Source organism: Gopherus evgoodei, chromosome 1 (assembly GCF_007399415.2).
Source record: "Gopherus evgoodei ecotype Sinaloan lineage chromosome 1, rGopEvg1_v1.p, whole genome shotgun sequence".
NCBI classification, from domain to species: Eukaryota; Metazoa; Chordata; order Testudines; family Testudinidae; genus Gopherus; species Gopherus evgoodei.
This window is the reverse complement of record NC_044322.1, coordinates 168,278,236-168,294,923: the sequence shown is the minus strand read 5'-3', so window position 1 is coordinate 168,294,923 and position 16,688 is coordinate 168,278,236. Positions and strand designations below refer to the sequence as shown.

The 16,688-nt window shown below is 45.3% G+C and overlaps 1 protein-coding gene across 2 annotated transcripts in view; it reads left to right on the top strand.

The window, feature by feature from the left end:
- Positions 1 to 16,469, top strand: part of HUNK (hormonally up-regulated Neu-associated kinase) — a 122,231-nt gene extending 105,762 nt beyond the window's left edge. For both annotated transcript variants that reach the window (XM_030579235.1, XM_030579234.1), the window contains exons 9-10: positions 10,615 to 10,795; positions 13,124 to 16,469. In XM_030579235.1, the coding sequence (XP_030435095.1) occupies positions 10,615 to 10,795; positions 13,124 to 13,791 (849 nt within the window). In that variant the 3' untranslated portion in view covers positions 13,792 to 16,469. The remainder of the gene's footprint in view (positions 1 to 10,614; positions 10,796 to 13,123) is intronic.
- The last annotated feature ends 219 nt before the right edge of the window (positions 16,470 to 16,688 follow it).

Below are 16,688 nucleotides of genomic sequence, written 5' to 3'. Positions count from 1 at the left end.
ACCAATTTAATAGACAAGTTGAATTGCAAGCCAGATGGAAGTATCAGGGCAAAGCACGTGCTGCATTTTATTTATATAAAGACCACATACTTTATTTAAAACATATCAGCTGTGGATAAATTGATCAAATATATTTCAAGATGTACCTGAGGGCTTTTTAGAACCAAATTCTTCTCTGTATATTCCTGGGTTCCCAGTACAATCACTGGGAGCCACTTATGTGTTTCTGAGATGTGAATTTAGCTGTTAGCTTATTGTTTACATGTGTGTATATATATATATATGTATAATAATGTATTGTATAAGAACATACACTTGTATTTCTACACAAGTGAAAGAAAACTTATTTGGCAAATAGTGCAATGATAGAAACACACAGATTGTTTTGGTGTTATTTTTAAAATGGAAGTACATTTGCTTCTTCTTCGAGTGATTGCTCAGGTGTATTCCGCAGTAGGTGTGCGTGCTCGCCATGTTCACCGGTGCTGAAAGTTTTTCCCTTAGCAGTACCTGTACTTGGGAGCACCACAGCGACCCCTGGAGTGGCGCGTATATCGCGCTATAAGGGGGACCGCGTGCTCCCCCAACCCTCAGTTCCTTCTTGCCGCCAGTGAAGGTAGTTGGAACTTTGTGCTCCAGCTCTACTGCAGCCTTTTCTTCTCAACCTTAGTGGTACCGTTCGTGAATTGTTACTTCAGTGTTAGAGTGGGCTCGGGGCATGCCCCATGCCCCAGGCTTCAAGTCATGTGGCTCCTGTCGCTGTTCTATGCCTAGGAGTGACCCACACTCTGAGTTTCTCTGCTGTTTGGGTGAAACCTCACATCAGCGAACGCTGTAAGATCTGCAGGTCATTCAAGCCGCAGACCAAGATGGAGAGAAGACGTTAGACTCTCTTGATGTAATCGTCGTTGGCCCCAAACTCTGGTGTGGCGGCGGGGAGCGCGTGCGCTGGGCAGGACTCGCTTTCCACCGCCGCACCGTCGGTATGTAGCGAGGCATCCTCTACTAGCTGGCACCGTTCCCCTCCAAGAAACAGGGAAGGGCCCTACCTCGCAGCGGCAGTAAGACAAGGAAAGAGGGGAGGCTGGTCCCTCATCGGGCAGCCCACGGTCCCCCCCAGGGCTCAAGGCCTCTGACTCGTGTTGAGCGAAGCACCCCGGCGCCATCCCGCACACACTTCTCCACTGGTACGGATGCCGTCGATGCCGGAGGTAATGCAGACCTGCAAAAGACATTATGAGTCTCTCCGGTTCCAGGCGCGCAACTGGTGATGGGTCCCCTGGTCCTGGGGCAAACCTCCTTTGAGTGCCCATCAAGCCTCTCCTGTGGATCGCAGGTTCCACTCTGAGGACCACTCCTGTAACGTTCAGCGCGCAGCAACCAGTCGTCTGGCAGCTCACGCCCTCCCTCGACGCCAGCCAGACCGTCCTGGGTCACCACCTGGACAGGAGTCTCAGGGATCCTCTACGCCACCTGCCAAAGAAACACAGGCATCGAGAGAGGCGTTGGAAATGGTTTCCCTTCACGACACGACTACCATAGCCGGTCTCAACGGGATAGGCGTCATCATTCTCATTCCAGTTCCCACTCAATTAAATGTTGCGCTCGAGTTACTCTTGCGATGCCTTGGCACTAGAGCTCCCGCTGCCGGCATAGGTACCAAAGCAGCTCTTCAAGCGGGTTTACCGTTCCTCGACTTAGAGGTCCAGGTCCTGAGGGAGGCGGCATCGCAGGCACCGCCACCTCATACCGTTCCCGTGAGACTGTGCGCTCATGGTGAGCTCGGCCTTGGCACCCAGGCCACCCATCCTTGGCCTGCGCGGCTCAGTCGGGACTGCTACCTCCAACGGGCCCTCAAGCCGGGTCAGTGGCAAGGGGCCCCGTGGCTGGGGACAGTGGTGCCAGTGGGCACCCTGGCCGCAGATGCCCGCCCAGAAGGAGGCCTGCTTGGTCGCAGGAGCATCTCAGGCTCCATCAGCTCGTCTGGCCGCCTAAGAGACAGATCGGTGGGCCAGGAGTCGGCGGACCCGCGCCCCAGACTCTGCTCTGGGACTCGACCCCCTGGTACAAGGCTGAGACCCAGGGTCTCCGCGACGGCTCTTTCCCCAGCACCAGACGACACCAAACTGTGCCTCTGCCACCAATCCCTCAGGGAGGATTTTAAGGCACACCAAGACCTACTAAAGCAAAACAGCATCCAGCCTTCAGCTGAAGGCGGAGGAAAATGGAAGGCCTCTCAGATTTCCCTCTTTAACATGTTGTCCCCCTCGGTACTGGGCTGCATCTACCTCTGCCCCTGCACCAGGGTGTCGCCAACATTGACAGCACCTTGTGGCAAACTCCCAGTCCTGCCTCCTTGGCGCCCAATCTCCAAGAGGCTAAGAGGAAGTACTTTGTGCCACCAAAGACTATGAGTGCCTATATTCCCACCTGGCCCTAACTCGCTTGTGGTGGAGTCGGTAACCACAGAGAGCGTCAGAATCAACTTGCACCTACCCCCAAGAATAGGATGCCAGACAACTGGACTCCTTTGGTAGAAAGATTTATTCCTAGCAAGCTCCAGCTCAGGTAGCTAACCACCAGGCCTTACTGAGCAGATATAACTTTAACCTGCAGGAGTCTCTGCCTAAGTTTGAGCCTCTCCTCCCAGGACTGGGACAGGAAGGTCTTTAAGGAGCTACTAGAAGAGGAGGGCGGCAGCAGCAGCGAAAGCGGCCTTGCAAGCGGCGTCAGACACAGCCAATATGGCAGCCCACTCAATGGCTTCAGCAATCTCCATGCACAGGGCATCGGGCTCCTCCCTGTCTATACTGTCGACGGAGGCCCAGTCCCTTATGCAGGACCTCCTGTTTGATTGGAAGGTGCTCTTTGCGGACCAGGACGCATGTCAGGCTGCATGGGATGAAGGATTCCTGCACCACCCTGCAGATCTTGGGCCTCTACGTTCCTCCAGCTAAGGACAAGGCCAAACCGCAACCGTCAGCTCAAGCTGCAAGGAGCAGATATGAGCCCCCGATAAGGGACTGAGAGACCAAAAACAGCCGGTCTCAGTGCAGTCCTGCTCCGCCCCTCAGCCTAGGCCCTCTAAGGGAAAGAGGCAGGGGAAAGAGGAGGTTTGACTATTTGCAGGAGGGCACCAGCCTGTTGACAGGGGAGACCCAACAATTAATAAAATTTGTGTTCTGCAACCGTGTGTCTGCCTTCCGCATGGCGTTGGTCCCGTATCACATCAGACCAGGGGTCTTCAGACCATTTCCAAGGGCTACAGGTTGCAGTTCACCTCATCCCTCCAAACCACCCACCCTCCCCTGTAGGCCCTGGGGACCCAGAGCCATGCCCATCTCCTGAGGCAGGAGGTGAATCATTATTACACCTGGGGGCTAGTGGAAAGAGTGCCAGTAGAATTCCAGGGCAAGGGGTTCTACTCCCAGTACTTCCTGATCCCGAAGGCCAAAGGGGGCCTCAGGCCCATCCTGGACCTGTAGAGCCTAAACCATTTTCTAGCCCGCTCCAAGTTCCACATGGTATTATTGGCCTCTATTATCCCCTCCCTGGAGCTGGGGGACTGGTATGCGGCCCTGGACCTCCAGGACACGTACTTCCACATCCATATTTTCGAGGGGCAAAGGCGCTTCTTCCGCTTCCTAGTGGGGATGGACCACTACCAGTTTGCAGTCCTCCCATTTGGCCTGTCCACGGCACCCAGGGTTTTCATGAAGTGTATGGCTGTGGTTGCTGCCTACCTCAGGCGGGAGGGGGTACAGATCTTTCCATACCTGGACGACTGGCTTCTCAAGGGCGACTCTCGTTCCGAGGTGCAGAGCCATGTGGAGCTGCTCCTCTCAACATGCGCTGGTCTTGGCCTAGTGGTGAATGAGACCAAATCAACCTTAGTTCCAGTTCAGCACATAGAGTTCATTGGGGCACTGCTGGACTCGTCGAGGGCCACAGCCTCTCTCCCCCGGACAGGTTTGAGGCCCTGAGAGTTCTCATTGCCTCGGTCACGGCTTTCCCGGTGACTATGATGAGGGCGTGCCTTCAAATTCTTGGTCACATGGTGTCATGTACGTATGTGGTCTGCCATGTCAGGCTCTGAATGAGGCCCCTCCAACTCTGGTTAGCCTCCCAATTCTCCCAGGCCCGGGACGGGCTAGACAAGGTCCTCACAGTTCTGTCCCTGATTCTGGCTTCCCTCAATGGTGTCTTACCCAAGCAACATGCCTGCAAGGGGTTCCCTTTGGGAGGCCAACCTGTCTATGGACCTGGTGACAGATGCATCGGACCTGGGGTGGGGAGCCCATACAAGGAATGTGCAAACCCAGGGGACGTGGCTGATCCTGGACCTTGTCCCTTCACATAAATGTTAAGGAGCTCAGGGCAGTATGGTTGGCATGTGTGGCCTTCCACACGCACCTTCGCTGGCAAGGTGGTCAGAGGTCCTCGCGTACAACACCATAGCCATGTACTACAATCAACAGGCAAGGCAGGACCGCTCCCTAGCCCTCGCCAGGAAGCCCTGAGCCTATGGGAGTTCTATATAGCCCATGATATCTTTCTGAAGCTGTACACCTCCCGGGCGACTGCAATACACAAGCAGATAGCCTCAGCAGGGTTTTCTCCACCCAGTACGAGTGGTCACTCCACTCAGAGGTTGCTCACCGGCTCTTCCAAGAGTGGGGCATTACCCAGATCGACCACTTTGCAACTTGCCAGAACAGACGTTGCTCCTGGTTTTTGCTCCAGGGGAGGAGTGGGGAGGGGAGCGATAATTCGATGTGTTCCTCCTGCAGTGGTCGGGCCAACTTCTTTACACTTTCCTGCCATTCCCTATTATCGATAAAGTCCTGCGGAAAGTAAAAGCAGACAACGAAAAGTCATCCTCCTAGCCCCAGCATGGGCCCACCAAACACTGGTTGGGACCTTGGACCTCTCCTCGCCCCCCGAGGATGCTGCCACTCAGCCCGGACCTCCTTTCCCAGGATGGGGGCTGCCTCCTCCATCCCAATCTAGCCGCGCTCCCACCTGACAGTGTGATGCTCCATGGCTAGATGAGTGAGGGCAGATGTTTGGAGCAGGTCCTCCTGGAAAGTAGGAAACCGTCTGCATGCTGGACATGAGCATGGTGAAGTGGTCCAGGTTCTCCAAGTGGGTGAGTGAGCCTGGGATCTCCCCTTCCTCTGCGCCTCTCCAGCTATCCTGGACTACCTCCTGTCCCTTAGGACCCAGGGGCTGGCCACCCTCCTCCATCAGGGTACACCTGGCGGCCATATTGGCCTTCCACCCACCAGTGCAAGGGTCCCGGTCTTTTCCCACCATATAACCTCCTGGTTCCTGAGGGGCCTTGTCCGTTCAATCCCATACGCTAGACCTCTGTGCCGCAGTGGGACCTGAACCTAGTTTTGTCCCGACTCACGGGTCCTCTCTTGAGCCCCTGGCCATGTGTTCATGGTCTCACCTCTCATGGACGGTAGCCTTCCTTGTAGCAATCACGTTGGCCCCGACGTGTCTCGGAGCTCAGGGCCTTGACCTCAGAACCCCCCATACAGTCTTCCTCAGGGACAAAGTCCAGCTCTGCTCACACCCGGTGTTCCCTCCGAAGGTGGTCTCCACCTTCCATATAGAACAGATCATCTTTCTTCCCGTGCTCTGCCCTAAGCCCCATTCCTCCAACAAGGAATGCTGCCTCCATATGCTCGATGTACGTAGAATGCTGGCCTTTTATTTGGATCGTACCAAAGTCATTCCAGAAATCTTTGCAACTTTTTGTTGCCTCTGCCAAGCGGGTGAAAGGGCAACCTATCTCCACCCAGCATCTTTCCCGCGGATCACTTCGTGCATACACACATCGCTATGATCTGGCAGGGGTTCCCCTGCCACCGATTGTCGGGGCCTACGTAGCCTATGTCCCTATCCTAGACATTTGTAGGGCGGCTTCTTGGGCTTCTGTTCACATGTTTACTTCACATTATGCAATCGTCTCCCAGTCTAGGAATGATGCCGGTTTGGCAGGGAAGTACTCCATCCCGGCCTATCGTGAACTCCTACCCATCTCTAACACGTATGGCTTGGAATCACCTATTATGGAGTACACATGAGCAATCACTTGAAGAAGAAAGGACAGTTTCCTGTTCGTAACTGGCGTTCTTCTAGATGTGTTGTTCAGGTGTATTCCACACCCGCCTTCCTTCCCTTCTGTCAGAGTTTGTCCGGCAAGAAGGAACCGAGATGGGGAGGAGTGTGCAGTCCCCCTTATAGCGCGATATACAGGCGCCACTCCAGGAGTCACCGCGGTGCTCTCCCAGTACAGGTACTGCTAAGGGAAAAACTTCCAGCACCCAGTGCATGTGGCGAGCATGCCACACCTAGTGTGGAATAGACATTAGCAACACATCTCGAAGAACACCAGTTATGGAACAGGTAACTGTCCTTTCTACAGCCCTAAAAGCCAATTGCAACCAGAGAACTGATGTATGATTTCTATAAGAAAAATTAAGAACTAACGACATTGCTACCACGATTACCTATTTTGGCAGTATATGTTCTCATGGCTAAGGGCCCGCTGCTTATTCCTTCTGAAGCCTGGTCTGCAGGCAGATTTTTACGTATATCAGTATAATTATTTTCATTTTTCGATTTTTTTTTTTAATTGTAATAGCTATACTGGTGCAGCCAGTAGTGTGGACGCAGTTATACTGATATAGTTTCTTCACCTTCCCACATACGAATAACTATAGACACCTTTATACCAGTAAATCTGTGTCCACACTAGGTGGGCTGTATCGCATTTACAATACTAGGATAGTTAAAACAGTACAGCTTTTGTTTGTGGGAAAGCCCTGTGATATTGTTCTGAAGGTGGACATGAAAGCCTTCTAAAGCCTCTCCCTTTTTAAACTAAATTAAAAATAATCACTAGCTTATAACTAAACCTGTTTCTATAAGGACTTTTAACAAATGCTTTGTAATGGAGACATCCTGTGGGTGTCTTTTCAGATTCTTTGGGAAATATCCAGTGTCTGTCCCCTTATTCACTCAAGAAGGAAAGGTTTACTTACAAACTAATCTTTATTAGGCTATTCGGGATCTCTCAGTTTGACTGTGTTCTTCCACCACTGCTGCAAGTATGAACATCTCTCTCAGTCTGCCTTTCAGCACCAAAGAGAAACATGGGAGCACTAGTCCCTAGATAAATGAAGTAGCTGTGTTGCCATGGAGATGCCATATAGACATCTCCTAAGGTTCTGCAGCACCTGGCTGAAAATTCTTCCACATCATTTTAGCAGCAATGTAACAAATGCAATGTAAGTGACTGGGCCATAGTGGTTGTGGCTGTAGTGCCCCATATTGCTAGTGAGGAAATATTGCAATAGGGCTGTAGCTGTTAGCATGGCAACGCCCCCTTCCCCATGGAGCTCATTGGAGGGGGAAGTTAGCAGCAAGCTCTGCAGTGGTGTTGCTAAGAGTGCTGTGAACTGGTGTGCAAAGTGCTCCAAGATACAGGTTCCACTACCCGCATAGGTATTTTAAAGGCTTGTTTCATATTTATATTTAGCAGAGGTGTGTGTAGGCAAGCAAGAAGGGTGTTGGGAGGACTCAGGGGATTGGGAACAGTCGTGCTAAAGTAAGGGTGCCCCATGCACAGGATCCCGTGGAGGCTGGAATGGTTGTGATGCTCCCCATGCAAAGTAGCTTGCCATGACCAGATTCAGGTTTGGGAGGGAGCTGAAGGAATTCTAGCATAGAGACCCTAGTGCTGTGATCCTATCATAACAATAGACAAAGCCAATATAAACACCAGTTATCTTCCTTTTAAATCTATGCTTGTGATTAGGGGAGATTTTGAGGGTTGAGGCAGGACAGGAAATAGCATAGAATGAGGTAATGCCAAATATTCCCAAGTGTACGTTACTGGTGCAGCTCTTTCATTGTGTGAGCTGGATGTATACAGTATGTTGAAGGCTGAACATTTATAGCTCCTCTGAAGAAATCTTCCTTTCCTTTTCAAAATATAATGGCATTTGGCACCTTGGGACTCAGTTGTTGGTTTGGTTTTTTTTTTTCCTTTTTAGAGGAAATAGTCCTAATAAATTTTAAAATAATTAGAGACCATTTCCAGCATGTAGCCAGGGTGAAGTACTCCACTGATAACACAGGATATGTGAGATTTCCTTTTCCCATGGGTACTTGAGTCTGTACAAGACAGCTGTGTTACTGCTCCATGAAAATGTTACAGCACCATGAACGTAATATAATGTCAGGGGTCACTGGAACATATTTCAGAGTAGGGCAGAGTTCTGGTTTAGCTTTGTCTGTTGTACCACTAGACTAAAAATAGTTGCTGTATTGAAATGTTCTCGCTGAGGCTGTATCAACCAAAATGCAAATCCTTCCCTCAAAATACCAAATAGCTGTTGAGAGTCTTGATAGCCTTTTTGTGTTGATATTTCACCATCTGGTCCTCTCCTCACAAGTACCTTTAAAAAAATGCCTCGGAAAGAGCCCCAGTTTCTGCTGGGCTTGGCATCAGAGTTGCAGAGCCTCATGTAACTATTCAACACGATGTGCAGGGAATTAACTGCACAACTCCCATTGACTTATTTTATGATCTATTATTTATAGTAGTGCCATGCATGTGTGTGCTATTTTGCAGACATGCAAGAAAGCTGGGTGCATCTGCTTCAAAGAATTGACAGAATAGACAAAATGAAGATGGGCAACTAAAACCAATGCAATGCATTATCCTTGTAGGAGTTAATCTGATCGCTTGCACATAGTCCACAGCCTGTGTGAAAGAGGTTTTGTTGCTCAGCAGAGGTTACAGAGATGCTTTAGATTCTAAGAAAGACTCTCTTCTCCAGCCCTAAGGAAGTCTCCTTTACAGCTTTTGTAATAGGTCATAAAGCCTAAAGAGTGCTGTTCTTCTGTAAGTCACTGATACCCTTCCTCAGGAATATTTAATCTTCCAAAATTCAAAGGGCAGCGAGCATGGGGAAAAATTTGAGAGCTCCTTTTCATGGTCCATGGATGGCAACAATGAAGTACCTGAGCTATTGGAATGATTAAAATGGACTTTGCCCACCTATTTGCCTAATGTGTTGGTCTCAAAGTTGTTTGTTGTAATAGCCCCTAGAAGATTTAAAACTAACTTCTGCTTCTTTATCCGAACTGGTTTTCCTCTGTTCCATGTGTGGACTGATTTGTTACTGTAGAGATGGCAGTGAAATGAGTGCTCAGCTGATACCATTGATTTTTTTATCACAAAATCTTAAAATGGGCCCCTTTTAGTTAATATTTTATCTATCAAAATGTATATGTAAAGACTTAATAGGGAAAGAGCTCTGAAGCATTTGCTTAAAAAAAGACTTGTAGTTTCACAGGCTTTTCAATCGAATATAACAAAAAAGGTGGCTAAACAGAGAGTTCATAGCAGCACGAAGAGCATTGCTTTAAAAACAACACACAACTCTTTTTTCAGCCCCCTCCACCCCCACCTCCCAAAAAAAGAACAGACAGGTCCAAAACTGGACCAGGCAAAGTCTTTCTAGGAAAGTGTAAGATTCTTGCAGTCTAGCAACTCAATCTAAATGTGAATTGCAAATCTGGAGCCTGATTTTCCAAGGTAAAATAGAATCTGCAGCTTCCACTAAAATCAAGGGAGTGGAGGTGCTCTGTGCCTTGCAGAATCAAACCCCTTGTGTAAAAAAAAAAAAGAAAGAAAGAAAGCTAATTCGTTTCCATTTTAAAACCTAATTTTGAAAATTAGGGTGTTTTTACTTACCTTCTGAGTCCTAAAGCTCAGTATGTGCTTCCCACCCCCGACTGTCAGCTGATAGAAAATCGTTTGTTTTAAGATGTATGGATCTGTCACGTTTAAAGGGCAAAGCCCCAGTCCTGCAGTGAGTGCCAGGCAGACACACAGAGTTCACTGGAGGATTGGAGCCTACGGACCTAATTCTCCACTCTCGTTCATCTTGTATAGGCACCTTTCCATAACAGCTTTAAAATGTTACCAAACTTTAATTGCAGTGTTTTACATCCTGTTGGACTCATTTTTCACAGGTGTATGTGGCTATGCAGAGTGCAGGACAGTGGAGTATCAGGCCCTGAATCTGCAGGATCAGGTCCATATTCTTCAGGTCTGCACCCAGACAGACTGTAAATGACTTGGGAGTTTAAACTTCTTTAAAGCTTCATAGATCACCTTTTAAAATGTCAGAGGAAATACAATAAGCAGAAATCAAAGGTCTTTTTTTATGTTTAAATTTGGAGGCAAATTTCAGATGTGAAAGAGCACAAATCTGCATGTTCTTACTTCAGCAAGCTCTCCTAGGATCAAGTGGCCTCTGAAGAAAGAGTTTTTCTTTTGTTTGAGTTTCTGAAAACAGTTTTCACACTGCATGAGTTTTCAACATAGATGAGAGCCATGAAATCATGTTTAACAGATCAGAAGAAAATGTTACACGGAAGATTTAGTTATTTTGAGTAGTCGGATGCATTCCCATTAAATCTTTGAATTCAGCTAGATAAGCTGTGCTTTTATTTCGTTTTTTTTCTTAAGGCATGTAAACTTTCTAAAATAAACCAAATTATTTTTGTTTGTTTTATAACTTGAAGGACAAAAAGCAAAAAGAACAAGAAAAGAAGGGGGAGCTTCTCCACCGCCCACTTCCAAAGAAAATAGAGAAAAATTCACCTTCTTACAGACAGCCCTCCTCCTGCCTTATCACACAGATGCAGAACCCCAAGGCACTGCTGAAAGAGCGAAAAATCACCAAGACTGGTGTTCCTGAGAACGGTTAGTAAAAGAGTTGTGTGTGTGTGTGCGCGCATGCGCTATCTACCACACATAGAATGAAGTTGTAAATAAGAGAGGACTGAACAGAAAAATCATGCTTTGAACACAATTCCCGAAAGACACAATGATAGTTTTGGATAATCACGAACTCTTGGTTTTGTGTCTCTTCTGATTTGCCTTTTGATAGAGTTGCCACGGCTTTGTTTAAAGTCTCCCTTCCTCTACACACATAAATGCGTGCAAAATCACCTTTATTTTATACCAGCACTTCAAAAGCAACAGCACCTTCCCCAGCACCCTGCTGGTTTGGTCAGCAGATGAGTGAACCTGACAAAGAGATTTCTTTCTCTTGCCCATGAAATGCAGTAGGAGTGGAGTTAAAGGAAGCAAGGAAAGCAACCACTGAGCCAGAGGAGGAGAGTTCTGGTAACCAAGAGCAGCTGGGGAAAACAGGGCGGAATGACTGGGTGATGAAGGAAGGAAAACAGCCAGCCAATAGGGAAGGGGAGGGAAAACCCAAACCACAATAAACCCTCAAAACAAAAACAAAGGAGAAAGCAAATTATGTAAGAATAGGGAAAGAGGTCAGAAAAAATGTTAATCATGATGCGAGGAAGGCAAGCCAGAGAGAGAATAGGTGGGAGGGAGTACTGCAGGGTGTGACAAGACAAAGGAATTGAAGAGAAGAGCATTCAATAAGGAAAATGGGATAGTGTGTATGTGGAGCAAGTACTGTAGGGGAGCGGCAGTGAGAGAAGGGAGTGAATAATGTATTTGGGAGAGGTTAGACCTAGATGTTTGTGGAAACACACAGAAATTTAAACCTATGTTTATCACATGCTTTCCAGTTATCTGCCATTTTATTCATTTGATTATTTAGGTTTAATTAAAAAAAAAAAAAGAGTGAGTCCAATAAAGGGCATTATCAGGCCATGGCAACATAAGGTAACAGTAATCCACTGGGCTGGTCAGAAATGGTACATATTTTCCATGAACATTTTCAAAAGTTATGGCAAATTTTAATTTTGTTGAAATCTGTAATAGAATTTTTTGAAAACAAAATGATTTTTCCATTTGTTTTCTTTTTTCTCTTTCTCCCTTTTTCTGAAACTAAAACTAGAATGAAAATTTCCCACTCACCAGACAAATATTTTGACAAAAACTTTTGACCAGCTTCAGAAAGCAGATCTATCAGACAAAACTCCATTAGTGCGTCCCAGATGAAACTCAATCCAAGTAATGAACATTCACCACTCACCCACAGATATCAGCCCCCTACCCACACTCCTCCCTTCCTAACATCCCAAGGAAATAGATAATAACTTAAGCTTTGCAATATGCCCTGAAGATCACCAGACCTGAGCTATTTCAGACTAAGGATACTTTAAAGCTATGGAATCCCAGTCCTCTCTCCTCTAAATCAAGGGGAATCCAGCTAAAGAGTCTCTATGGATTGATTTTCACAAACACCACAAAAAATTGTTTTGTCTCACATTGGTTCTAGTTACAATCAGTTCTGTGTAGGTAGATGCAAACATTCAGTAAAAACCAAGGAGATCTCCTGGTTGCACCCTTATTTTATTATTGGGCCAGATCATGAAAACCTTGTTCCATTTGAATTCAGCAAAGAGTCCTGTAGCACCTTATAGACTAACAGACATATTGGAGCATGAGCTTTCGTAGGTGAATACCCACTTCGTCGGATGCAGTCCTTTCTCAGGCAAAATTCCCTCTGAAGTTAACAAATGAAATTCTGCTTCCAGCTATAACTGTAAATCTGGAATGCAGTTATTCTATATATAGACCGGTGAAACTGAGGACAGATTTTCTCCAATGGGAGTAAATACTTCAGGATTAACCTCATTATTATTACATGTATCTCTAGGCAGTCGATGGCTAAAGTGTTCAGTTCCTGCTAAGAATCATGCAATGCTCTAATAAGATTAAAAAATAAATAAAAAGGAAATATCATATTTCCTAGATTTTGCTCAAAAAATTGTGATTAATTCAAACTATTAAGACATCAGATGTAGTTGCTTATTTCAAACCCTCTTCTTACTGAGTCAATGCACTTGTCCTGCTACTGAGATCACTGGCAGGTAACAAACCCACAGAACAACCATGTAGGTACAAAACAAAAATCAGAGCATTAGCTCCTTGATCACTGCCCTGAGTATATGCTGCAGGGCCATTTGGTTTTTATGCTGCATCCATCCTGCCGGCTAAAACTTCTGTGGAATGTGAGGTCAAACACCCTTGGCTCTAGGCCAGAGCAAGTATTAGAGAATGTCATTCACTTTTCTGATTTCTTTTCCTTTTGTTCTGTAGATTCTACCAGTGGTTTAAGCCCTTACCACGAACCCATGGCAACCAAGACTGGTTGTGTCACTTCCTGTTCTCTGGAATATCTTGAAATCCAGCCATCTCTTCCAAGGACACCTAGACTCCTTAAGAGGCAAGATTCTCCTCAGCAAGAGTCTGCAGGCATCAGAAGTCAGACAAAGGATGCTCCTTTGATCCTGAATATTGTGCATTCATTTGAATCTGTTGATAGAGAGGACCAAATAGACCAGATTTCCCCCTCTCACCAATATAGAATTTTAAGTTCGCCAGTGAATTTTGGTTATAAAAGCTCAAGTGAAAGGACATTGTCTCCACTTCTTCAGCCTGGAAGCGCATCTCCTGCCAAAACTCCAGTTCATGGCACTCAAGTCTCTTTCACATTTGAAGAAAAGACAAGTCCTTTAAGAGAAGAAGTCATGTCTCCTACTCAGCCAGCTTCAAATAATCTCTCCAATCCTTTGGGGAGCCCTAACTGTGTTAAAAGCAGAGGCAGATTTCCCATGATGGGGATTGGACAGATGTTACGGAAAAGGAATCAGACAATGCAGTCAACCACTGACAAGTCGCTGGAAGCAAGAATGCCTCAGTTGCAGCAAATGAATCCAGCACAGATTTCATTTAATGCAGCAGATGCTGTGAACGGCCAGTGTTAATCTGACACTCTTGAAAGCCAAGTTTTGCAGTGCTGCTTTCTAGGGCTTCAAATGTTATAGAAAAAGAGAAAACTGCAAGCATGTTGGTCTCCCTATATAATATATTATAGCAGCCACCCTGGCAAATCAAAGGTCTGCTTGTAATGTTTTGATGGGTTCTAGTTATTGAAATTGAAAGAAGGCCGCCCCACTTATGCTGTTAAGAACATTTAGCAAAGATGACATTCATTTGGTTTGACTCTACAGTGAAATGTGTCTTAAAAGGTCTACTGAAAATCTATGTAAGGAAATGCTATATTCCAGTATTACATTAAGATTTTTAGCCTCAAAAGAAGAGCAAGCATAACAGCTTGATTCACCAGTGTTACCTGCATTAATAAACTTGCCCTTGGCTTTCTGCTTTCATGACTGCTGATCCCACCTAGGAACTGTTATTGAGACTACAGTTGGTCTCATATTGTACCGATACAAGTATTGCTGAAGAAGAAGGAAAACACTAGAGATCGTATTGCTGAGACCAAGAGCTACACTTCTAATTCAAGAACAGGCTCCATCAAGAAGGAAAAGCAGATCAGTGGGAACTTGGATAACAGCATGAGTTCTAGACATTCAGAGAAAGTGAAGGCTTTGACTGTCAAAGCAGATTTTACTGTTAATCTTACAAACTAGATAATAGTTGAATCTTTTTTTTTCTTAAAGAAAATGTTCATTTTATAGGAGACGTTACAGAAAAGAAACTTTGTTCTAAAACTAGTTTGGTCAAATTGGCATTTTCCTGCTCGACTCATAAGACAGGTCCGCAAGTGGATGATTAAAACAATAGTCAAAACTGCAGCTTGGTCATTTAAACAATCCAGTCACCTCTGACTTTTGTATTTGTACTAATTCTGTGGAAGACGTAATGGGAGAATTGCATTAACCTCTGTTTTAGCAAATTAGCATTGATCATACATGAAGGCTTCTCTGAGAGACTGCAGTAAATTTAAGAGTTAAAAGGACACACCAGTGCCATTTCAGACTGCAAGGATGGTAATGCAGTGGGTAACAAAACTTTAGTAGTATTCTGAGCTGTGAAGATAAGCTTTCCTAACAGGCAACATACTCTGCACACTGGCATTCTTTTTCTAAGTAAACAATACATCTGAATAAAGAGGGTAACATTTTTGGTTAATTTTTTTGCAAACCATTTGCTATAAACTTAGACGGTTTAACCAAAGACTATTTTGTGGTTTGTCTGTACTGTGCTTGTATATGAGTTGTGTGTACAGGACTGTTTGATAACTTTAGCACTAATCCAGGTCAGTGGCAGGTAACCACCAATTATGTAAGTGTTTCTCCTTCCTCCTGCCCCTCCACATATAGTCAATGGGTTCTAATTCTTTTTTAAAAGACAAGGCAGAAAAATAGCAAAAAAAATTGGCTCAGGGGATTGGTAATGAAATATGGGGACCTTCATCTCAAGATCATCATTTTGAATCCAACCCATACCTTCTTGGCCATAGTTATTATTTGTATTACAGTAGCACTAGAGGTCTTAGGTGACACTGGGGCCCCATGGTGTCAGATTTTGTGCAAAAGCATAGTAAGAGACATTACTTGCTTTGAAGAGCTTTTGATCTAAATTGAAAAAACAAAGGGTCGGAGGGGAAATAGGAGCACAGCGAGGTGAAGTGAATTGCCCCTGGTCACACAGTAGGTCAGAAACAGAGCCATGAGTAGAAATCTGATGACCTGACACCCAACCCAAAACCCTATTCTCTAGGCCACACTGCCTCCTAAGTTATTGCCCCTGCTTGATGGCCTATGTGACATGAGATAATGGTTAGTCCAGCTACTGTTGAGATGGATAGCCAACAGAGAATCAGGACCTGAATGGGCATGGAGAAAGAAATGCTTCTTACCACCGGAGCTGAGCCGTTCAGGTCACAGCTAAAGTTATGTAGTAGGTCAATATAGGGGGCATTGTTCTGTTTGATATACAGAGGGTTCAAGTCTCTGGGGCTGTCAGACCAGCACTAGAAAATATATAGATATATAATGTCTCCCAGATAGTTCAAATGGTATTTTTAAAAATAACTAAAAGCATTTTTATACATTTTTGGGTTTCAAAGTGTTCTATTTTATTTGCATCAAGTACCTGTGCATCCTCTGGGTCCATTTTACTGCTGCCATATGTGCAAACCATTGGATATCTTTTTTTTAAAAAACAACAACATACTTACACTAAGAACATGAAAATGCTTGCATTCAAGTCCAGCGTAGTGAGAAGAATCCTTTGCATGCTTCAGAGGTGTGTACCTAAATATGTTGCAAATGCTAACTTGAACTATAAACTCAGGTTTCTTTGGAACCCAATAGAAGATTGGGGGAGACAGGAAAGAGAAGTGTATTTTTGTGAACTCACAGTAAATATATGTAAGTAACAGAATGAAAACAAATGTTAAATCTTTTATTATTTTATTATATTTATATAGAATATATGAGTATTACATTGGTAAACATAAATATGTATCCAACTTAGCCAGCAGCTATTTACCATCAGTCTGCAGTGACCACAGAAGAAAGTTACAGAACTATAGTAGTGTAAATTCCAGGAAAAAACAACTGATCCATTTTTCTCATTCTTTAGGAAAGAATGTATTTGCTATCACTATTAAATATATGTGCTTTTTAAATGAGATCTCAATGGAATGCTGATTTTGTGTGCCAGGCCACCCAGCAGCATATGCACCTAAATGTTTACATTGCAAATGTCTACACTACACAAAAAATGAAGGTATCTGGATGATTATCACTTACATTAACTTCACCCATCAAAAGCTTTTGCTTTAAATCCAGCAGTTGACTGGTGCGTATAGGCCCTGATTCAACTAAGAAGCGAATTAAGCACACGCTTA